This window comes from Sinohyriopsis cumingii, chromosome 4 (assembly GCF_028554795.1).
Source record: "Sinohyriopsis cumingii isolate HCF-2022 chromosome 4, ASM2855479v2, whole genome shotgun sequence".
Lineage (NCBI taxonomy): Eukaryota > Metazoa > Mollusca > Bivalvia > Unionida > Unionidae > Sinohyriopsis > Sinohyriopsis cumingii.
This window is the reverse complement of record NC_142964.1, coordinates 18,409,450-18,434,395: the sequence shown is the minus strand read 5'-3', so window position 1 is coordinate 18,434,395 and position 24,946 is coordinate 18,409,450. Positions and strand designations below refer to the sequence as shown.

The 24,946-nt window shown below is 35.9% G+C and overlaps 1 protein-coding gene across 5 annotated transcripts in view; it reads right to left on the bottom strand.

Moving 5' to 3' along the window:
- Window positions 1-24,946, bottom strand: part of LOC149800705 (uncharacterized) — a 133,764-nt gene that overhangs the window by 76,063 nt on the left and 32,755 nt on the right. For all 5 annotated transcript variants that reach the window (XM_089954748.1, XM_089954747.1, XM_089954746.1 and 2 more), the window contains 3 exons: window positions 17,914-18,038; window positions 13,174-13,205; window positions 7,114-8,005 (listed from right to left, as the gene is read on the bottom strand). In XM_089954748.1, the coding sequence (XP_089810874.1) occupies window positions 7,114-8,005; window positions 13,174-13,205; window positions 17,914-18,038 (1,049 nt within the window). The remainder of the gene's footprint in view (window positions 1-7,113; window positions 8,006-13,173; window positions 13,206-17,913; window positions 18,039-24,946) is intronic.

Here is a 24,946-nt window from a genome sequence, read left to right as displayed (position 1 = left end):
AAGGAACTAAAAAAGAGAACCAGAATACAAATTTTAGTTGAGAAAAAAATATTTAATTTGTATTTATTTATTAAAGTACTGCCTCCACTTGGCGTAAATGACATTTTCATTGATCAAAATTTCCTTACATATCATTAAATGCAGTGTACTAGGAATGTCGCTTGGAAAGAAAATGTAAAAAATTGTATGACCAATTTTTAAATTTTATATTTCTTAGTGTTGAATAAAATTTCCAGGTCCTATGTACTGTTTTTGATGGTAAAACGAGCGATACATCAAAGTTTCCACTACCAATTTTAATCATGATTTTCTTCAAGTTCAACAAATAGAGATCAATTTTTGGGGTATTTTCTGGTTTAGAAAATGGGATCCACGCCTGACCTCGTGTTATAAGCAGGTTTGCGAGTTATCAGGGCACGAGTTATCAAGGGAGTGGTGTAATGACTCAGTCACAAGACTAAAGATAGACTACACACATACTGTACGGGAATGGCCATTTAATTGATGGGGCTAGATTTTTCTTTCCAACTGGGATATTTTTTGTTGTTTCATTCAAGTAAGAAATGGAATAGCATGGTGTCCTTTTTATAAAACAAATCAGAGCAGAAGAAATGTTTGCAAGCAAGCATCACCCCTCAGAAAATTAAACAGCCTCTCCCTAATTAAGATTTCAGTGAATGTTCAGCAGAAATAAAGCAGTGAATATTGTCAACACTGTCATAAAATATTAGCATCTGAAAATGTAAATTTCAGCTTGGGAGAGAGCTGAATGATTGAGAGCTGAATGTCTCATTGTTAATAACAAATGGTTGGATAAGTTTATAATTTGCAAATAGCTCGGTACAAGTCCATTTTCCACAAGAATTTATTATCTTATTTCAAGCTCTCTATCCCACATTGTTAACAAATAACCACTACTCAGGTGATATGACCGATGTTAGGAATGGCAGACAATGAAGACATAATTTAAAAAAATGTAAAAAGCTATCATGATTAGTTCACAAGTTCTTCTTTCCATCAATGATTTTTCTTATTGTATGAATCAAACAACAAAAACAGCCTTGTACTGAAAGATTCAACAATATGCATTGTTCAAGCAACCCCAAGTACCTTGTTTATTATCAACATAATGGCAAAGAAAACAAACTTGCTGAAGAAATTCTGTTCTGCTTTTTGGGCATCAGTTTGCACAAAAAACGAATGAGCTAGTGGCAAGGAGAAACAAGCCATGTTGAGGCTTTTGATGTGCTATATTCTTAGATTGGACATGATCATCTGTCTTCAAAAAGTACATGTAAGCCTACATGCATTGGGGATGATTTGTGACCATTTGGTAATTAATACAAAATAAAATGGTTTAAATTAAAGTAAAGATGCAAAATAATCTTAATAATTAAGTGCATAAAATGTAAATTTAACATGCATCATTTCATCCAATAGGAGAGGGAGAGAATGGGGAGGGAAGAGAGAATGGGGAGGGAAGAGAGAAGGGAAGGGAAGAGAGAAGGGGAGGGAAGGAGAACAAGAGCAATAAAAGGCATCCACATGGTTGTGTAAAGAGAACTTCACAGGCACAACTAGCCATTAATGAGAGAGAGAGAGAGAGAATAAACCAATCCTATGTCTTCAAATTCACACATTTTAGCGGCAAAGCAGTATACCATAGCAATTAGTTTGCATGTTGTTTTGTCTCAATAGCTAAATGTTCCAACAGTCATAAACAGGAAACTGCATTGAAATAATTAAAAGTCTTTGATCTGTATTATGATAAAGTTACTGACACATCATTTCCACAAGATCAGATTTCCTATGATGATAAAAACTTTGCTTTTATATTTCTTCTTATGAGAATGAATAAATAATATGATACATGTGGAGATATCCAAGCAGTATGCCTCAAATTTGTTGAAAATCATAAAATAGACAATATAACATATTTATGTTGATTTCAACAATGTGTTGAAGTTAGATTAATTAGGAACAATTGCCAAACTTCTGTTAGCTATTGCACACACAAATTCTCATTAACATAAATGAATGATAAATGTGGAGACATCCACGAAGAATGCCATAAATCTGTTGGAAATTAAAATCTCTCAACATCTAAGTTGACAAGTTTTCAATTTATTATTCATTACAACAAATGAGGTCAGATTAATTAGGAACAATTACTAAAATTTACATTGTTAATGATGCAACAACAATTTGAGCTGCTAAGAACAATGCACCAAGACAAAGGGCCTTAAATTAGAAATCCAACTATTCCAAGCAGAAATTAACATCATCTTCTGGTGCTAACATTTTATAACAGTAATTACAGTGGTCACTGCCTTTATTTCTACTGAACATCGACTGAAGCCACGTCTTTATTAGGGATAAACCATTTCAGATTCTAAAGGGCGGGATATGTGCTTGAAAACAATTGTTTTGTTCTGATTTGTACTATACAATAGACACAATCCCATTTCAAATTTTATCTGAAACAATATAAAACCTCAATCAGACAGAACAGTATTGTCCCATAAATTAAATGACCAATCCCTTTTTGTCCCATAAATGAAATGCCCAATCCCTTACTGTATAAATGCAGTCAGAACTGAACTAGTTCATAACTGTGTACATGTATAATTCAGCTTCATGCCTGGGACATAACTGTTTAAGGACTAAACATGTGGTTCACATTCAAGTGTAAATTCAGTGCTCTCTGTTTTGTTGTGTTTTTTTTTTTTTTTAAACAGACACAGCTGTCATTTGGAATTTAAATATTCATACTTCAGATAATTACTTTTCATATTTAAACAGTATGATAAATTTATACTGTTAAAGAGTATGATAAATTTATACTGCTAAACAGTATGATAAATTTATACTGCTAAACAGTATGATAAATTTATACTGTTAAAGAGAAGCTCAACAAAGTCTCATCAAGTCAGTGCATACATTTTGTTCTGATTTCTCTGAATAAAGTAAAAAAGCCAATTTGTTGCAAATGATGTCAATCAGCCTTTCCTAAATGAAAACATGTACAGTAGTATTTGTACAGTTTTCAAGGCATTGCAACTATTTTAATATTGTAGCAGAAACTCCCAGACTGCTACACTACCCTGAGTCTTGCTATCTTGGGTTCTATAGGATAGGTGATATCCCGTTGTATCTGTCTGAATGCTGGTGCTCCAGAGTGCGACAGATTTTTACCCCAGTGGGATACCATCTTATTCCCAGCTTCTTTTTGCTGATTGTGCCGCCAACTGAGTCGCTGAGTTGTCAACTGGGTACCCTGTGGCCACCAAGCGTGTTGTTGACTGAGTCGCTGGATCATCGACTGAGTCACTGACTTGCCAACTGTGTTGCTGAGTCATTGACTGTATTGTTAACTGGGTTGCTGAGTTACTGTGTGGATAGCTGAGTCACTGAATGTATTGCTGACTGTGCCCTTGAGAAAATCATCATTGCACATTGTTTCTCAATCAAGATCGAAAGAGAGAGAGAGAGAAAGTGCAAAATGTTGAGAGAAGAAATGTCTTCAGTTAAAATGTGTACTGTCGCAAGATTTCTGCATTTCCTGGATGTGCCTTGTAGTGCCTGTATCCTGGTCGATGAAATTTTAAATTCTCCTGCCTTGCCCTTTCTTGTCCATTAAACTACAACCAAATGTGCTTGCTGCAGTGGGTGGTTGTACTGCTTCACTTGCAAGAGTATGTCTTCACACAATAATGCTTCATAACACACCACCATTGCAGCAACAGTTGGCACACATATACACCCAGGCGGAATCTCATGACCCAAAAACTAAGATGCTAGACGGTGCTACACAACCCGCTAACATTTAAAATCAAACAAACTTTAATAAAACAAAGATTAGGTTAGATGAAAATTACTACCCATGGGTTTTTCTCATTACAATATCATCTAATATTTGATTTGGCATTATATATTACATTATCCTCCTCAGAATTATGAATCATCTTATTATAATGTAGATAAACTGGTGCCTCTCTTTCTCCATGAACCCCTAAAAAGCATGCTTGAAGACATGCCAACTCTCCCAATCTAAATGGGAGTCTCCTGACTGTGTGTAGAAAACACAACAGTCCAAAGCAAAGTGAAATTATCCCGATTAAAAAACAACACATGAAAGATATTTTTCAGTCGTTCCGAGTCGACATAAAGTAACAGAGCAATCATCATCAACATATCGAAATAGCTTTTTTTTCCTCTCACATTTCTGAGTACAGGAAGTAACAGGACAAACTATAAACGAATTTAAATATTTCAGGGTTTTTTCGTATTTTACAAATCTGTCCAAGTCAATAGGAAGTAACAGGACAAACTATAAACGAATTTAAATATTTCAGGGTTTTTTCGTATTTTACAAATCTGTCCAAGTCAATAGGAAGTAACAGGACATTACTCGCACGGACCAATCAAAATATCTTGCTTTTGTCATATAGGTCACATAGCGGTATAAAAATAGTTCAGAATGATCCAATTCACAGTATCCATAATATGTTAATTCCACACATCTTACAAATAGCCAATGAAAGTTAAGTCCACATCTTTTAGTTCAGTGTCCTGTAAATGTTACTATATGATGTCATCCAGTACAAATTCAAAGACTTCATTCTAATTTTCTGATAAAGTTTTGAAATATTCCATCAACGTCTAGTAAATCATCATTGTCTAGTCATTGTATATATCGTCTGACTCCATTTCCTTGGCCTTACTGTAATATGCAGGAGCTTAAGCAAAGACTGAGCTTGGGCTTCATAAGCAACATTTTGATCCAACAGTGAAATCTATTAAATGTTGCAACTGAACATGCATCAGTTGTGCAGCAAATTCAAATAACTACCCTCTGTTACTTGCCAATAAGAAAGCTTCACTTGCGACTCAACCAAAGGGTTGTCATGTTGGAACATAGCTAAGAGATCTAGGTAAATCATTTACTGGAAGAGGCAGAACTCTACTTGGCATTGAATAAGTATGTGTATTACATTCATGGCTTCATGAAAAAGATTGTCAACTTAAAGAGAAAATGGGTGCTGTCTTTACAAGCCAGGGACTTATGGGGCCACCTGAGCTGTTAGAAAACTTGTATATTGTAAACGGGTACCAGGTGGCTCCTTTTGTTACTCAGGTTATTATCAATGAGCAGGTATCGAAGTACCTGTGTACCTGTTTACAGCTCTATCAACCAGATGGAAAGAAAAAATAAATTTGTAAATTTAATTCTGCACAGGCAAACTGTGAAAAGCAAAAAAGGTAACCAATATGCATTTTGTGTATTTTGCAATTCTGACTTCTGAATCTTTCGTGGGGAAAAAAAATGATGTTGAAAAGCATTGCAAGAATTCCACTCACATAACTAATGATAAAATGTCTGGGTAAATGTGAAAAACCACATTATTTTAAACAAGAGATGATGTGTGTGTATATATATATATATATATATATATATATGCACAATAAGGTTATTGTTTTCTGTAGTTCTACTATGCAATACATCAACACCCTAATATTTATATTTTGGGGGCCAGCCCCCAAAATATAAATATCAGGGTTAATGTCTTACATTGTACGATTATGATTTCTGAAAAAGAGTAACTTTAGAGAAAAAAATGTCATTATATAGATTATAAGTGTTGGGAGCAAGTGTGTGAGATAATTCCACTTTAGAAACCCAGTCTCCCACTTTAAATAACCAACAGTCCCACTTTTATTACCGTAAATGTTGGCATGTCTGTGCTTGCAAGGGTCATATACTGTAAACCACACCCAATTGATAGAGAGTATGTCCACTCTGCAGTGGTCATCCACAACTCCTAGAGAACATGTGGTGTGCAGAGCAATTCTCCACTTGCCACCACAGCATGTGTGGAAGGATGGTGAAAGTATTTTTCTTAATCCTGTACACTCTCTCTCCATCCCCAAAGTGATATTATGTGGGGTTCCTAAAAACTGTGTGAGCTATACTGTACATGGCATAACAATCCCATGAGGCATCATACCATGAGCAGCTACTTTATAATCCAGTATGGTTACAATTCCCATTGGGGGCCCCAAGTGGCCGATTGGTCTAAAGCGCTCTCCGTTACAGATCACTGCCATCTCACCTCTGTCTGCGTGGGTTCAAGTCTCGGATTCAGCCAATGTGGGTATGTGTGAAAGCTTGTCAGTAGCTTGTCATGGGTCGGTGGTTCTTTCCGGGGGTTTTCCCGGGTTCTTCCTCCACCATTAATACTGGCTGCCATGTATAGCCTATCATGTGCTGAAAAATGGCGTTAAACCCTACAACAACAACAACAACAACAATTCCCTTTAATCTGTCATACTGTGTTGTATCATTGCTAACTAATTTTATTTCACTTCATATTAGTTCTTGGTTCATTAGAACCTTGTGTATATCATTACGACCTAATCTTATTTCACTTCATTTTAGTTCTTTGTTCAAGAGAACCTTCATTGCTAACTAATTTTATTTCACTTCATATTAGTTCTTGGTTCACTAGAACCTTGTGTATATCATTACGACCTAATCTTATTTCACTTCATTTTAGTTCTTTGTTCAAGAGAACCTTCATTGCTAACTAATTTTATTTCACTTCATATTAGTTCTTGGTTCACTAGAACCTTGTGTATATCATTGCTACCTAATCTTTTGTCACATCACTTTAGTTGTTGGTTCACGAGAACCTTGTGTTACACCATTGCTACCTAATCTTATTTCAATTCTTGGTTCATGAGATCCAAGTATAACAAGATTTCATTTCACTAAAGTTGTATTGTGCTTAAATGCACTAATTATGACATAGCCTTGTGATCATACCCTTCATTATAAGGATCCCCCAATTATATTGCAGGTCAATGACTGATAAACAACATTATGAAGAGGGAACACTTTCATTTATGTTGTGTCTATCTCATTTCATGTTATTTATAATCACTTGTAATCACTTGTAATATATGGCTGAATCGTAAATAATATTGTAATATTTAGTCAGAATAGTATTTACTTGGCCATTCTAACCATGTGGATAAAAAATTTCATATAAGAAGCAATGATACCATCTACAGCAATGATGACAGCTACAGACTGCTACTGACTTACTATACCTCTCTCCAGATGACCTTGAATGTTGTGAGTGAGCCACACCCTCTGTTAAACTTCCAACATTTTGCAGATTTGTTGACTGGTCTACAAGCTCATTTCTCTTCTCAGTTTGCTGATTTGTTGAATGTTCCACTAGCTCATTTCTCTTCTCTGTTTGCAGATTTGTTGACTGATCTACAAGCTCATTTCTCTTCTCAGTTTGTTGATGTGTTGACTGTTCCACTAGCTCATTTCTATTCTCTGTTGGCAGGTTTGTTGACTGGTCTACAAGCTCATTTCTCTTCTCAGTTTGCTGATTTGTTGACTGGTCTATTAGCTCATTTCTCTTCTCAGTTTGTTGATTTGTTGACTGTTCTACTAGCTCATTTCTCTTCTCTGTTTGCTGATTTTCAGTCTCCTGGACTTGAGCTGCTTGGTGTTCTTCACCTTGCAAACTTCTATGGACTGAATGATCTGGTTCGGGACCAATGTTGGTGTTTTGGCATTTTTTGTCTCTAATGTCTGCATGGTCCATATTCTTCCCATCAGCTAAATGATCATTTTCTGTAAATTTTCCACTCGAATCATTCACAGGGCTAATATTATTTTGCCATTGACCACTTTCTAACGAAGTCATAACATCTTGAAAACTTCTCATTTCATGATTGCTTTTACAATCTGCTTGGTTACCACTATAACTTCCTAGTTTATGCTCACCATCACAGTTCCTTTCAATACCACCTTGATCCCATCTGCTTTTGTTTCCACTCCAAGAACTAATTTTCTTTGCTTGAGCAATCTCAAGGAGTTTATCAAAGTTTTCAATTACTATTTTTAAGGTTTCACCCAACTTTTTAGTGTCATTTTCTTTCTGTCTCTCTTCTTCTTCGAGTGTTTTGACTTCGTTTTGAAGGTCTGCCAAATAATGTATAAGACTATAAATATTAATTTTGGTCTTCTAGTGGTCTGAAATTTAAGCCTGGATTATTTTCACGAATCAAATATCTAAGTCAAGTCATTATATGACTTCCATTGTAAAACACTTATATCCTTCTCTCATGTATGTAAGATAAACTTTGTAACTTTATCAATACTTGTATATCAACTGATGAAATTTCAAACAATAGGAATTATCTCCATCAGTTTTTAAAAATTGTCCATAAAACATGGGCCTAATTTAATGAGTTTCAAAAACTTATGCATGTTTATGGAATTAGCACAAATACAATCAGGGGAAGAACATTCCATTGCCTGGAAGAGCAAGACAAAAAAAAATTAATGCCAGGCAACCATATTTTCCAATATGAAAGCCCAGTTGGGCAACCAATAGAATTATTAAAAAATCATGTTAACAATTATAATGGAATTACTTATATTTACATTTTATCACAAAACTGTCACTCTACTATCCTCATAATTCTGGAGCCAAGTGTCAAGGCATTCCTATTCATTGAAGGGCCACACTAATTCACATGTGTCAGGATACTGCTATTGGTTCAAGGTCACACTAATGCGCACAAGTGTCAGGACACTTATTGGTTCAAGGTCACACTAATTCTCATGAGTGTCAGGACACTGTTATTAATTCAAGGCCACGCTAATTCTCGTGAGTGTCAGGACATTGTTATTAATTCAAGGCCACACTAATTCTATCGTCAGGAGTCAGGACACTGCTATTAGTTCAAGGTCACACTAATGCGCACAAGTGTCAGGACACTTATTGGTTCAAGGTCACACTAATTCTCATGAGTGTCAGGACATTGTTATTAATTCAAGGCCACGCTAATTCTCATGAGTGTCAGGACATTGTTATTAATTCAAGGCCACACTAATTCTATCGTCAGGAGTCAGGACACTGCTATTAGTTCAAGGTCACACTAATTCTCATGAGTGTTAGGACATTGTTATTAATTCAAGGCCACACTAATCCCCATGAGTCAGGAGACTGCTATTAATTCAAGGCCACACTTATCCTCACGAGTGTCAGGACATTGCTATTGGTTCAAGGCAACACTAATCCTCATGAGTGTCAAGACACGGCTATTAATTCAAGGCCACACTAATTCTAATGTGTGTGCTAGTCATTATCTGAATAAGTAATCATGATCCATACTACCTGCAGCTTGGATGAATCCTAAAAGAAACAAGATTCATGAATTTTCATGTTTTGTCAATATACCAACATAGTGAACTAGAATTCCTCATTTTTGGACTAATATGTTTAATAACTATGATCTAGTATTATGCTTCCTCTAAGGCATGTTCAAGAAAAGGGCATGTGCCATTTGCTTTTTTTAGCTAAATTTAGCTCAAGGAACACGGCAAGTTTAAAGATTCAAACCAATCACAAATGTTGTTGCATATTTGATGATCCTTTATTTGCTGAGCTAAGATAGATTAAGTACATACATTTGTGTTACACTTTCCATTAGCTGGAATATGTATGTGTGTATATTTTTGTGTGCGTAACATTTATCCAACAATTGTAGTTTGTACTTTAAGATAATGGTTAGTTGTAAACAGAAAGTTTATATATTTTATACCTTTTGTTTGTCTATGACTGTAAGTTTTAAATAGTATGTTTATATAGGATTTGAGTTTGGAACATTCTGGACTCAGTCTTTTTACGATGAGATTGGAATTCTCCACTGGAATTGCTCACATCTATGTCAAGTGAAAATGTGTATAAATAGGGATTTGGTAAAAGTAGTAATACATTCCTTTTTAAGGTCAGCCTCTGGGAATCCATCAGTGATCAGAATTTACAGACGTGTTAATTTGAAATATTCACTGGAATTACTAAAGTGCTTATTTCCTTTTTGGGATTAACATACGTTTCCAAAGCCTGATAAAAGATTACCAGCCCACAATCACTGAACCTTCCATCATCATGGAGGAGACTCATCTAACCTTACAGAATGAATATTATTACCTGACACAGCAATTTGCAGTCTGTGAAACTAAGAACAGATAAATTTCTGTAGCATAATAAGTTGTGACTCCTTAGCTTTCAACCTTATCACAAAGACTTCATCAGAGGAATTACTTCTGGACTGAAGTCACATGATCAACTAAAAGTTGACCACATGACAAAATTGAAGAAACACTTGTACAGTATTTTGTAACAAAAAGATAAGCAGACAGTGAGACATACATGGTCTATACTGATTTCTGAATAAGGGTTTCTCTTTCTAATTATGTATGACTATGTATATATTTTGTACATTAAACATCAACAAGATTATTTTATAGTTTATTATATTTTTAAATGCTCAACATATTCTCTTTGTAACTCCTCAATCATTTTAAATGCAAAACAACTTTAAAATTAATAATCAAATATCTAATTTCTATATCATAACATATTCAATCATCAAATATCTAATTTCTATATCATAACATGTTCAATCTAATTTCTATATCATAACATATGCAATCTAATTTCTATATCATAACATGTTCAATCTAATTTCTATATCATAACATGTTCAATCTAATTTCTATATCATAACATATGCAATCTAATTTCTATATCATAACATATGCAATCTAATTTCTATATCATAATATATTCAATCTAATTTCTATATCATAACATATTCAATGTAATTTCTATATCATAACATATTCAATGTAATTTCTATATCATAATATATTCAATCAAATTTCTATATCATAACATATTCAATCTAATTTCTATATCATAACATATTCAATCTAATTTCTATATCATAACATATTCAATCAGATATGCATGCATCAAATAACATGTACAAAGGCTTGTCCAGTTTTTGTATCAAGCATGAACATTACAACTGTTGACCTTGTATGCACTGATGTCATATCTCAAACAACATGTACAAAGGCACGTCCAGTTTTTGTATCAAGGATGAAAATTACAAATGGTGACCTTGCATGCACTGAGGTCATCTGTCAAACAACATGCACAAAGGCATGTCCCATGTCTAGTTTTATCAAGGATGAAAATTACAACTGGTGACCTTGTATGCACTGATGTCATCTGTCAAACAACATGTACAAAGGCATGTCCAATGTCTAGTTTTATCAAGGATGAAAATTACAACTGGTGACCTTGTATGCACTGATGTCATATGTCAAACAACATGTACAAAGGCACGTCCCATGTCTAGTTTTATCAAGGATGAACATTACAACTGGTGACCTTGTATGCACTGATGTCATCTGTCAAGCAACATGTACAAAGGCATGTCCAGTTATTTTGTCAAGGATGAACATTGCAACTGGTGACCTAGTATGCACTAATGTCATCTGTCAAACAACATGTACAAAGGCATGTCCAATGTCTAGTTTTATCAAGGATGAAAATTACAACTGGTGACCTTGTATGCACTGATGTCATATGTCAAACAACATGTACAAAGGCACGTCCCATGTCTAGTTTTATCAAGGATGAACATTACAACTGGTGACCTTGTATGCACTGATGTCATCTGTCAAGCAACATGTGCAAAGGCATGTCTAATGTCCAGTTTTATCAAGGATGAAAATTACAACTGGTGACCTTGTATGCACTGATGTCATCTGTCAAACAACATGTACAAAGGCACATCCAATGTCTAGTTTTATCAAGGATGAACATTACAACTGGTGACCTTGTATGCACTGATGTCATCTGTCAAACAACATGTACAAAGGCATGTCCAGTTATTTTGTCAAGGATGAACATTGCAACTGGTGACCTTGTATGCACTGATGTCATCTGTCAAACAACATGTACAAAGGCACATCCAATGTCTAGTTTTATCAAGGATGAAAATTACAACTGGTGACCTTGTATCCACTGAGATCATCTGTCAAACAACATGTACAAAGGCATGTCCAGTTTTATCAAGGGTGAAAATTACAAATGGTGACCTTGTATGCACTGATGTCATCTGTCAAACAACATGTACAAAGGCATGTCCAGTTTTTTGTCAAGGATGAACATTGCAACTGGTGACCTTGTATGCACTGATGTCATCTGTCAACATATAAGTTATTTGTTTCTTCTTATTTTTGCCCTTTACAAACTCAGCAACAACTCTTCGACTGATAGACTTTCTTCAAATATTCTTATAGGTTTTGTTAACAATATGAATATTTAATTTGCATTGTTCATTAGTTCTTTATTTTTTTTATTTCATGATATGAAATTGAAAATTTAATGTTGGACCTGACCTTGTCCAAAATCAAGTTCATTTTATACATGACCTGAATCATTGATTTTTTTCTTCTTCTGTAAACAACTAATACATAGCAAACAGTTTTCTATTAGTATGGGTTAACTATTAGGATTATTATCTCTGCCTGAGTCAAGGACAATGTGTTTACCTCATTTTATATTCTAATTATAACTGCGATTTTATTTTATAAACATTAGGAACCTTCTAGAAGGTAATTTGCCATTAGGTAATAGTCTTTATCTTTTTTTAGAAAATGCTAATTGTGACCTGAGGTCTAGCAGAGTACTATATATTCTTGTTTATCAAGAAATGTTTCATTTGTGCTTTAAGATCTGAGCAGTACCAATCATATTATTGTTGTGTCCATTAGTTCATTTGAGCTGAATTTTATGATTTTTTTCCTAATTTATAGTGAAATTTCAAATAAGGATATATTCTTGGATTGTATTATTGTGATCCAACAAAAGACTATTGGCACATAACTACTACATGGGCCACCATAGGCATATCAACACTTCCACCAATGGATTATTTAATTTGGACTTCCACCAAAATTTATTTCAGAACTTTAATTATTAGGACTTGTGTCTTTAATTCTAGAATTATTTGAGATTTAATTCACAATACCCTATTGCTCCGGTGGCCTAGATGTTAGAGCATCTGCCTCGGAAATGGGAGGTCCAAAGGATTTTCTATCATTGATTTAGTTTTACAATAAGTAATCCAAAGCAAGCATACTAGCAATGACATTTAGCACCTTAGAATCTTTGGCTGCATGTTAGTGAACAAAATTAGAACTGTCTGTTGCTTCTTTACAAATTAATATGTTGCAATACTACTGTAACATTTCACACAACTTACCACAGCAACTTAACTCACCAGTTACAATTTCTGCTTCATCTTCTTTATGTCTGAAAAATTTGACAAAATTAGGCTGTGTGACATGAATACCAAACTATAGGAAGGAGAAAATAAGTACATCCCTTTTTGGCAACATGACATGTATACCAGAATAAAAGATGGAGAAAATGAGTACATCCCTTTTTGGCAACATGAAATGTATACCAGAATAAAAAATATGGAGAAAATGAGCATGTCCCTCTTTAGAAATTATTTTAAGAACATTAAATGAAAAGAACTATTTTTGTACATCTGTATGTCATGATGTTTATGTTTAAAAATAAATTATGCACACCTATTACCACCAAATGGATGACAAATCCAGAATTTCCTGAAACTCTGAGAAATAGTTTGATTCAAGAGGGGAACCAAATTGATTTTGTTTAATTAATACATCATATTTCGTAAGGCACCAATTTCATACATTCTGTGGTTGCATAACTGTGAACTTATAGACCAAATAAACAATAGAAACAATAGGACCCCTTCCATGGACTAGATGTATATGTAAGTAGCAGGTTGTGGAAACATTAGGACCCCCTCGATAAACTTAATATCGTGTTTGTAGCAGCTTGTAGAATAGGGCCCTATCCATGGATGTACTGAATATGTTAGTAGCAGATTGTGGAATCTACAAGACTCTTCCATGGAGTTTGAACTTACTGTATATAAAAATCACAGATTGTGGAAGCTTTAAGACCCCTTCCATAGACTACTGTATAAGTAAGTCACAGATTGTGGAAGCTTTAAGACCCCTTCCATAGACTACTGTATATAAAAATCACAGATTGTGGGAGCTTTAAGACCCCTTCCATAGACTACTGTATAAGTAAGTCACAGATTGTGGAAGCTTTAAGACCCCTTCCATAGACTACTGTATATAAAAATCACAGATTGTGGGAGCTTTAAGACCCCTTCCATAGACTACTGTATAAGTAAGTCACAGATTGTGGAAGCTTTAAGACCCCTTCCATAGACTACTGTATAAGTAAGTCACAGATTGTGGGAGCTTTAAGACCCCTTCCATAGACTACTGTATAAGTAAGTCACAGATTGTGGAAGCTTTAAGACCCCTTCCATAGACTACTGTATATAAAAATCACAGATTGTGGGAGCTTTAAGACCCCTTCCATAGACTACAGTATAAGTAAGTCACAGATTGTGGGAGCTTTAAGACCCCTTCCATAGACTACTGTATAAGTAAGTCACAGATTGTGGGAGCTTTAAGACCCCTTCCATAGACTACTGTATATAAAAATCACAGATTGTGGGAGCTTTAAGACCCCTTCAATGAACTTACTGTATATACAAATCAGAGATTGTGGAAGCTTTAAGACCCCTTCCACAGACTAAGTAAGTCACAGATTGTGGAAGCTTTAAGACCCCTTCCATAGACTACAGTATATAAAAATCACAGACTGTGGGAGCTTTAAGACCCCTTCCATAGACTACTGTATAAGTAAGTCACAGATTGTGGGAGCTTTAAGACCCCTTCCATAGACTACTGTATAAGTAAGTCACAGATTGTGGGAGCTTTAAGACCCCTTCCATAGACTACTGTATAAGTAAGTCACAGATTGTGGAAGCTTTAAGACCCCTTCCATAGACTACTGTATATAAAAATCACAGATTGTGGGAGCTTTAAGACCCCTTCCATAGACTACTGTATAAGTAAGTCACAGATTGTGGGAGCTTTAAGACCCCTTCCATAGACTACTGTATAAGTAAGTCACAGATTGTGGGAGCTTTAAGACCCCTTCCATAGACTACTGTATAAGTAAGTCACAGATTGTGGAAGCTTTAAGACCCCTTCCATAGACTACTGTATATAAAAATCACAGACTGTGGGAGCTTTAAGACCCCTTCCATAGACTACTGTATAAGTAAGTCACAGATTGTGGGAGCTTTAAGACCCCTTCCATAGACTACTGTATATAAAAATCACAGATTGTGGGAGCTTTAAGACCCCTTCCATAGACTACAGTATAAGTAAGTCACAGATTGTGGAAGCTTTAAGACCCCTTCAATGAACTTACTGTATAATAGCAGATTATGGAAACAACAGGATCCCTACCATCAAATTACTGTATAAACAGCAGACTGTAGACACAATAGGACCCCATCCTTGGATTTATCATGTAAGTGGCAGGTTGTTGAAACTATATGACCTGTCCATGGAATTATGTATATGCAAGACCCTTCCATTGATTTCCAGAAACCACGATGATATGCATATCTTTTTTGTGTGTTTAAATTGTGTCCATGAGTGTAATGTTTATGTAAATATAATCTGCATTGTTTGTTAGGTTTTTTATTAACTGCATCCCATGGTTAATTGTATTTATACTTGACCTTGTCCATAATAAAGTTAATTTCCTACTTTACCTGATTCATTGATCTTGGTTTTATAAACCTGTTTATCTCAATCCCAGTCCAGAATCTTGGAAATTTCACATGAAATGCTGGGTCTACCTGTTGTTTACTACATTTTATATTATAATTTTAGAAAAAAGCCTTCTTCTTATAACTAAGATTTTATCTTGTAAACATTTGGAGCCTTCCAGAATGAAATTTTCCATCAAGTAATATTTTTTTTAGAAAATGTTATTTGAGACCCAAGATCAAGTAGTGAACTGTTTAATCTTGTTTTTCTTGAAATAATTTATTCGTGCTTTAATATCTGAGCAGAATCAGTTGTATAATTGTTGTGTCTGCTATTTGATTTGGGCTGGAATTTATTTATTCAAATTATTTAATTCCAGGGATTCTTCTCTGGAAATACAAAGTGCTCAAAAATAACATTCATAGTGAAATTCAAATAAGGATATATTCTTGAATCATATTATAGAGATTCAGCAAATGACTGTTGGCAACACATGCTACCATAAGCACATCAACACTTCCAGTGCTAGATTTATTTTGGAATATCACTAAAGTTTATTCAAAACATTTAGATAATAGGACCTGTGTTAGAAATTCTAGGATTATTTGGGATTTAATTAACAATACCAAAAGTTATTTTTATATTTTTCTGCTTGTATTCTAGTTAAATAAATTAATTGTTGAATTTTACAAAACTTGTTGGTTCTCACTCTTTTCTATTTCTTATTTAAAGACCATAAAGTCACAATAGTAGATTGTAATGATCATTTGTAAAAAAACAAAAACATTACATAGTTAATATCTGTCCATGATTGCTGATTATATGTTAAGATAATGAACATTTGTAAGCAACATGTTTACTTGGATTTGAGTTCATGATATTGGTTTTTGCTTTGGAGAAAATCTTGGTCTATCTGATGTTTGTCAGGTTGATTCACTAAATTTTAAGTAAACAGATCTGAGCATTTTTACAGTTTGGGGTAATTTTCCATTAAGATGAAGCAGATTTTTTCAAAAAAGGTTGTTGTGATACAGGTTGAGTGGGAATGTATATAAGGCTGTTTATATCAAAGTTATTTATTCCTATCTTAGTCTTTTGTGGAATCAAATTTAGTTGTGTTCTGTTAAAATCAGAGAGGATTTATTTATTTAAATTATTCACTGGAAGTACAAAGTGCTTATTGACTTTGGACTAAAACACTATTTTGGGATTAATATGAATTCATTAAAAGACATTCTATATTATATTTCATTGTCAATCAACAAGACTATTGGTACATCAGCACATTCAAGACCTTTGATACATCAACACCTTCAGTACTGGAATTCATTTGGAACACTCTAGATTTTGGACTTGTCAAAAAATGTTTTGAATTATATGGTATTTAATTCACAATACTGTAAGTTCCTTTTAAATTTTCACTTTGTATTTTAAGGAAATGAAATATTTGCTGAATTTTACTAAACTTGTTGGTTTCGTTTTTTTGTGTTACTGAGTTTAAGATCAAAGAATCATAAAAACTTACAGTATAAACTAGTAACAAATTGTGGAAACTATACAATGCCATTATGACCCCACAAATTCTCTGTATATGTAAGTATTCGCACCAAAAGTCATTTGCAAGACCACAAAATTAATATGCAAAATACATGAATTCATACCTTGCCATTTGTGTGTGTGTGTGTGTTTTGGATTTTTAACATAGTTTTAACAATTTTTCAGTCATATCACTACGGTGTTTGCAGTATGGCAGTTTATAGTGATGTCTAGCACTGGGGCATCATGCCGCAGACATATAACATGATGTCCCACCCAGTCACATTATCCTGACACCAGGCCAACCAGTCCTAACACTAACCTCTTAATGCTGAGCGCCAAACGAGGCAGCAGTTTGTACCATTTTTGTAAGTATTTAGTATGACTCAACCGAGGTTCGAACCTACAACCTCCTGCATTTGCCATTTTTCAGTAATTATCTCCATAGATTATTCAATATTTTTCTCTCTTTAAAACTGACTAACTTTCATGTCAATAAAAAATACCTGTACAATCAAAAACCTGAACAATTTGTGTCCAAAGCACTTCAAGTTTTCAAAGTTCTACTACAACTAAGGGAACAGGTCAAAAGTGATTGCTATAAACATGTAGTCTTTCTTTCCAGACAAGTGTCGGCATTTACATGTATTATGAATAAATGGAACAAGTTATCATCCGTGCATCCATTATGCAAGCTAGGAATAGCTACATCATGTTTGACTTTATATATAAAAATATGTTTTATGCATGTGTCAACCAATGAAAATATCTTTTTACAATGACCAACATCTGCAAAGTACCTTTTGCACTCTGGACATTGAGTTTGTTCACTGTCCCAAACTCCTCCACATAATGCATCAAGACGACCTTTTATGATTCTGTTACTTTCCATCAGGTTGACCACTTTCTCCCTCAACTCCTGGAACTGGACAGAAATAAACAAATTTCTGAAAGACTTACAAATCATCATCTAAACTTCATATATTAAACTTAAATACTTTTAATATTATTGTAAAGCATCTCTCACAACCAAAACATTATAATCTCTATTTTCTTTCGTATTAAATTCTTTGTTGCCTTAGTACTTCAGTGATGTAGTTTGTGAGGCAGAGAACAACATTCTCACTATTGCATACTTTCTTATCCATTCCCACTGGTACTAGACTGAGGTGATTTGAGTGGTACAAAAATGACACGTTCTCAATTTCTTTGGTAATAGACAGCTAGAGCAATGTGGTATGTGTTACAGAGATACAACATTCAGCCAAATAATCTATTTTCTTTTGGTATTAGAGTGAGGTGGTCTGTGAGGAAGACAAATAGCACACTTTATTGCTTTGGTACTAGAGTGTCGGTGGTGGTCTGTGAGGAAGACAAATAGCACACTTTATTGCTTTGGTATTAGAGTGAGGTGGTCTGTGAGGAAGACAAATAGCACACTTTATTGCTTTGGTATTAGAGTGAGGTGGTCTGTGAGGAAGACAAATAGCACACACTTTATTGCTTTGGTATTAGAGTGAGGTGGTGTGTGAGGAAGACGAATAGCACACTTTATTGCTTTGGTACTAGAGTGAGGTGGTCTGTGAAGAAGACAAATAGCACACTACTGATTGATTTGATACTAGAGTGAATTGGTCTGTGAGGAAGACAAATAGCACACACTTTATTGCTTTGGTACTAGAGTGAGGTGGTCTGTGAGGATGATAAACAACATACTCCTTACTGCTTTGATACTAGAGTGACGTGGTCTGTGAGGATGATAAACAACACACTCCTTACTGCTTTGGTACTTAAGTGAGATGGTCTATCAGGAAAATAAACACACTCTTTATTGATCTCATACAAGAGTGAGATGGTCTGTGAGGAAGACAAATAGCATACTATCTATTGTTGTTGTTGTTGTAATGGGGTTTAATGCCATTTTTCAGCACAAGATAGGCTATACATGGAAGCCAGTATTAATGGTGGAGGAAGAACCCGGGAAAACCCTGGAAAGAACCACCGACCCACGAGAAGCTACCGGCAAGCTTTCTCACATACCCACATTAGCCAAACCCAAGACTCGAACCCACGCAGACAGAGGTGAGATGGAAGTGATCCGTAATAGTGAGCGCTTTAGACCACTCGGCCACTCGGGACCCCCATACTATCCATTGCATAGTGTTTGTTACTTCAAAAAATGGTAATAGAGTGAAGTGGTGTGTAAGGCAGAGAAACAGTATCATCTCTATTGATGCAGGGTGTCAGTTATCAAGGAATGGTAGTCTTTAATTGTATATGCTTTTAAAGTGGCCCTTGCTTGAACATATTCTCCATCACTGGTTGTGAGACTTGTATGCTCTTGAAGGCTTGTTTACAATGATCAAGATATGCAGGTTCAGCAACTCTTGGTTGGGATGAAACTCATGCCATCTTTGTTGCTTAATACAGATTAAGCAACATCTTAATTTCCTGGAGATTTCTGTTGCAAGATTGATGAGGTCGTTGATCTACCTGACAGAGAGGAGCATTCAGGATTCTCTTGCATGTTGTATCACTTTCAGAATGAAAAGTATTGGAGGGTAAGCATATATGTATATATGTACAGGCCATTCCCAGAGATGTTCCCATGATTTTATCATAAAGGAGGGTTTCCCCCCATGTCACCAAAATATTGGGTTGAGGGGTAGAAAAAAATGGTGATTGTTAACTGACATAGTCCAATATTTACCCAACACTTGAACATTCCAATTATCTTTCTTCTTACTCCACTCTGTTAAGGCTCTATCATTGGAGGCAGTGGCTTCAAAGTCAGAGTACATTAGCCTTTATTGCCTGCACATTATCATGTGACTTGGTGTGTCATGTAAGAGACAAAATACTAACATTCAAACAATGGATTACCGATTTAAAAGGGTTAGTTTTCCCACAACTTTTGCAAATATCATGGTGTTCAACTGTGAACCAACAGGCACAAATGAGTTCACTGAGTGCACTTACTTAGATGACTGGGTGAAGAGTCCTGCATTTGTAGTTTTGGGTACCCTGGACAAAGGAGGAGGTACACTAAAAGGCTTTGGAAACAATTTGTCAAATTCAATGGTCATCATGGCACATGTTTTCATTTGGCAGCAAAGGTTCAGAGCCTTCCCCATACCAAGATCTGTAACAACGGTGTCATGATAGGGAGGCTCTCATGAAAAGAAACAATTGTGAAAACAATGACCACATTTTATCTGGTTCTTGTCCACTTTGTTTTAGAGAACTGTTGGTTGTAATTTGGTAGAATTAATTTGATGTGGTATGTATTCTAGGAACATTCCTGCAATCTTTTTGCTTATTGCCTTGAAACTCCCTCTGCTGTAGCTGCGGCTGTGAGGGAGGGAAATTGGTGTCTTTGGTGACTTGCTTGTGGTTTTGTCATCATTAATAATGGATGCAAGTGCAGCATGTCTTGAGGAAAGGTGGGGGTCAAGAGCACTGCATCTCATGCTATCAGTTGTAAGTTCATAGCTGCTGTTATGGCACTGGCAAGATGATGTTGGGCCACTCTTTTTAAGATATAGGCCTTTATAGCAACCATGTTATGACTCTATGGTCTTAAACAAAGTAACAGAGAAGAGCAAAAACCATCAAGTTTTGTAAAATTCAACAAATAATTCACTTCCCTAGAATACAAAGTGAAAGTTTAAAATATAACATATAGTCTTGTGAATTAAATCCCATATAATCCAAAAACATTCTATAACAAGTCCAAGGCCTTGACCATGACATAGCATACCAACTGCTTCGTGTTTAAAAATTTTCCAATCCATGCATACAAAAAAATGCTTCTCACCCAAGCAGCAGAGGGGGCGAATCCGACATTTTGTCCAATCGTCATTTTGCTTAATTATTACTTCTGCACTCAGCGGATCCGGTGTAGTCAGCGCTGGTAAAAAAAAAAACGACGACGTCGTTGGGGGATCGTCGCGTCGTCATTTGGTTTAATTAACACCTTCTGCGCGTCGATCCCCAGCGTCGTCAGCGTCCGGTAAGCACATCGACGACCGCGTCGATGTCATCGCCCCCTCTGCTGCTAAGTGGTTATTTACAATGATCTTACAAACAGAGTGATCACTAACTCCTCCTCCTGTAGATCAATTAGGTTGTTTGACTGATCGGTGAGTTTAAAATTAATTCTCGTTAAAAACCGATCATGGCATCGCATATAGACCGGATTAATCGGATTCTCAACGATTAAAAATCCCGGAGGGGCTGTTGGTGAAAATGAATAAAGGATATACCCCTGTTGAGCTTGATTTGATTGATTGATATCTACCTGGTAACTCCCTTCGATAACATCACACACTAGATTGATTGCTATCACCGATGCGATATTTACGTTGTATGGAGCAATATGCCTACCACCATCTCCGTTATCGTGTCTGAGGATATAAGTTGATGGACCGAGAAAATCATTAAGAGACTTTCTTAGTTCTGGCGCGTTGTATCCTGGAAATTTGAAATCAGGTAAATCGGCTTCTGTGATATTATACTCGGTTAGGAATTTTTGTTTATTATCATCGCTGCTATCGGATATTACTTTAACGATTCGTTCATTGATATATTCCATGTCTGATATAAGTTGATTTAACACCTCAACGTGTTTTTGTGCTTTTGTCTCTCGTAGCTGTTCTAGTTGTAATTGGTAATAATGATTAATTTCGGCAAACATATCAGTGATATTCTTTAAACTAATTACGAATGTGGTGTGCAATTTAGGAGTTTCCCCATACTGAAAATACCATTGCATGTTATTCCTGTCTTGAAATGCAAATATACTGGGTAATAACGCGTTTTTCATATTATACAATTTATTTTGATAATTGGGATTAATATCATGATACGATTGCTTGTCCGCGGGGGTTTTATGAGGTGGATTCTCAGGCCATCCTAGTATGGTTCTTATTGAACTGTTATAAATATCAACCATATACCCCGGTGTGCTTATTTCAATCGTCGACGATAACGTCGGTTCATGAACCGTAATAGCGATTTTTGATTCCTTTCCTGTGATCGATTTTATCCTGCGTTGAAATTCTTTATTGATTTGTTCTATTTGGTATGACCCAGTTGGTATTGTAACCTCCTCCCAGTCTGGGGTCCCATCGGGTTTATTTGTCCGTGCAAAAACCAGCGAGTTATTAGGTTGTTGTCCGTTAAATGCGTCCGCTCGGATATTAGGCCAACTGTGATATACTCGCAATTTTGCCAGCGCTATTTCCTTCACTGGAACCGGCGATGGGAAGTTCACACTGAATTCGGGTTTCGTTGACGTTATTGATATCATATTTGTTTGTACCGGAGTGGTGTTCTCCGCGATCCGTTGAAGCAACTGAAACCCTTCGGGGTTCAGCGACATTATTATTATTCGTTGTCTTTAGTGTCTAATTTCAGCAACCAGGTGGTTCCGGCTTCCAGTTAAAAATCCTCGATTTTTGACATCGCGGAGCTATACAACTGGACCATCGTGGAGAATTCAACATCGGATACGAACAAATTATCAATCGATAATGAGATCAACCCGGATAATTTCGAGTATGCGTCGGATACTATTTGATGTTTTACTGTATACTCGTTGAGTTTTTTCTGAAAACACGATGATATCTTTCTAGTGATTGCGTTGGCGACTCCAGCAACTGTTGTCATCGCGGAGACAGCGATTGGAATAGCGATCGGGGCTATCGTGGTCACCGTGGATAAAATAACACCGGTGCCAGCTACTATACCCGACACCGAGTACACGACCGCGTCGATGGCGGTTATTTTACGACGGTATTTTTTTATTTTTGCACGGTATTGTTCGGAAAGCGTTTTTAAGTTCGCGGAGAATTCTTTTGCGGTATCGAATCGATATTGATGTGACGTCGGTGATACCTCTGATTCAATTACCCTGGTGGTCATTTTATTCTAAAAGAGCTAGTGTTTTTAATTACTTAGATTCGCTACAAATTCCACATACCATGTGATGTTTGCCCGGGCTAAATTTCCATCAACGGCATAAATTGTAAACTGTTCAGTTGCGTTCTTGTCTATAATTGTTGATATTGTATTGTTAAACCCGGATGAACTCGACGATAATATATTAAACTGCATCATTGAAACCAGTGTCAATCGATAAATGCCCTTAACAGTTGCGGTAGTATTTACTGTATTCTGTGTAGGAGTCCAATCGAATGATCCATGCCGAATTGTGTATACTGTGTTGATGATGTTCTCATGAGGAATTTTTATTTTTTCGAATTGCTCTGCTACTCTCGGTAGTCCGTCTTTAATCGCTTCAACATCAGTTCCGATTATTTCTATTCTCCGCAAATTCGCGTCTATATTATTCTTGTTCGCTGCAACCCTAGTAATGAGTATATCTATTTCCTGTATATGCGCGTCCACATTTTTTTTGTTCGCTGCAACCTTAGTAATGAGTGTATCTATTTCCCGTGTATGCGCGTCCACATCTTTTTTGTTCGCTGCAACCTTAGTAATGAGTGTATCTATTTCCCGTGTATGCGCGTCCACATCTTTTTTGTTCGCTGCAACCTTAGTAATGAGTGTATCTATTTCCCGTGTATGCGCGTCCACATCTTTTTTGTTCGCTGCAACATCAGTTTTGACTGTTTCTATTCTCCATTCATGCGCGTCTATATTATTCTTGTTCGCCACAATATCAGTTTTGATCGTTCCTATTCTCTGTTCATGCACGTCTATACCTTTTTTATTCGCTACAATATCAGTTTTGATCGTTTCTATTTCCCCTGTATGCGCTTCTATATTTCTTTTGTTCGCTGCAACATCAAGTTCGATTGTTTCTATTTTCCCTGTATGCGCGTCTATATTCCTTTTGTTCGATGCAACATCAGTTTTGATTGTTTTTATTTCCTGTCCATACACGTCTATATTTCTTTTGCTCGTTGCAACATCAGTTTTGATCGTTCCTATTTCCCCTCTATACACGTCTACACCCTTTTTGTTCGCTTCAATATCAGCTCTGATTGTCATTATGTCCTGTGTATGCGCGTCTATATTCCTTTTGTTCGCTACAATATCAGTTTTGATTGTTTCTATTTTCCGTCCATGCGAGTCTACATTATTTATGATCGTTGCAACATTAGCGCCGATTATTTCTATTTCCCGTTCATGCGCGTCTACACTCCTTTTGTTTGTTGCAACATCAGTTTTGATTGTTTTTATTTCCTGTCCATACGCAGTGATATCATTTATAGTTGTTGTAATCTCATCCAGCTTGGTATTTTTTTTACCAAAGAATTTATCAAAGTTGTCATCGATCCTGTTAACATTTTTTCGCAACGTGTAAAATTGGCCCGACAGCGTTGCAAAATCCAAAATAGTATTCCTTATTGTTGTAATATTCGGTTCGGTTACCGTCGGGGTCCCGAAAAAACTAGCGGTAGTGAGCTGTATATCGGTGATAGATTTTTTCACCTCGGTGGCAGATTTTTTCACCTGCGCGTCGAGTTCGGTCACCGATCTATCCAACCTTATAAAACCGTCTTTGACTAATGTTACCGCCGATATATGTTCACCCGGTTTGAGTCGTCCGTCGCCGGTATACAACGCGATAGTGTCCTCGGCGGCATCACGCTGTCGTGTTAAAACATCATCCAGGGACACATTACTGGATTTCAATTTACCCTGGCGGTCTTGAAATACGACTATTTCACCTGGGTCAACACTGGTTAAATTCAACGTATCGGCGATTTCATCCTCGATTAGTTTTTTTATGTCATCGGTGGCGAGCGTTTCCGTGGATTCCTTCAGCGCCGAAACCGGTCGTCCCCAAATATCAATCATCGT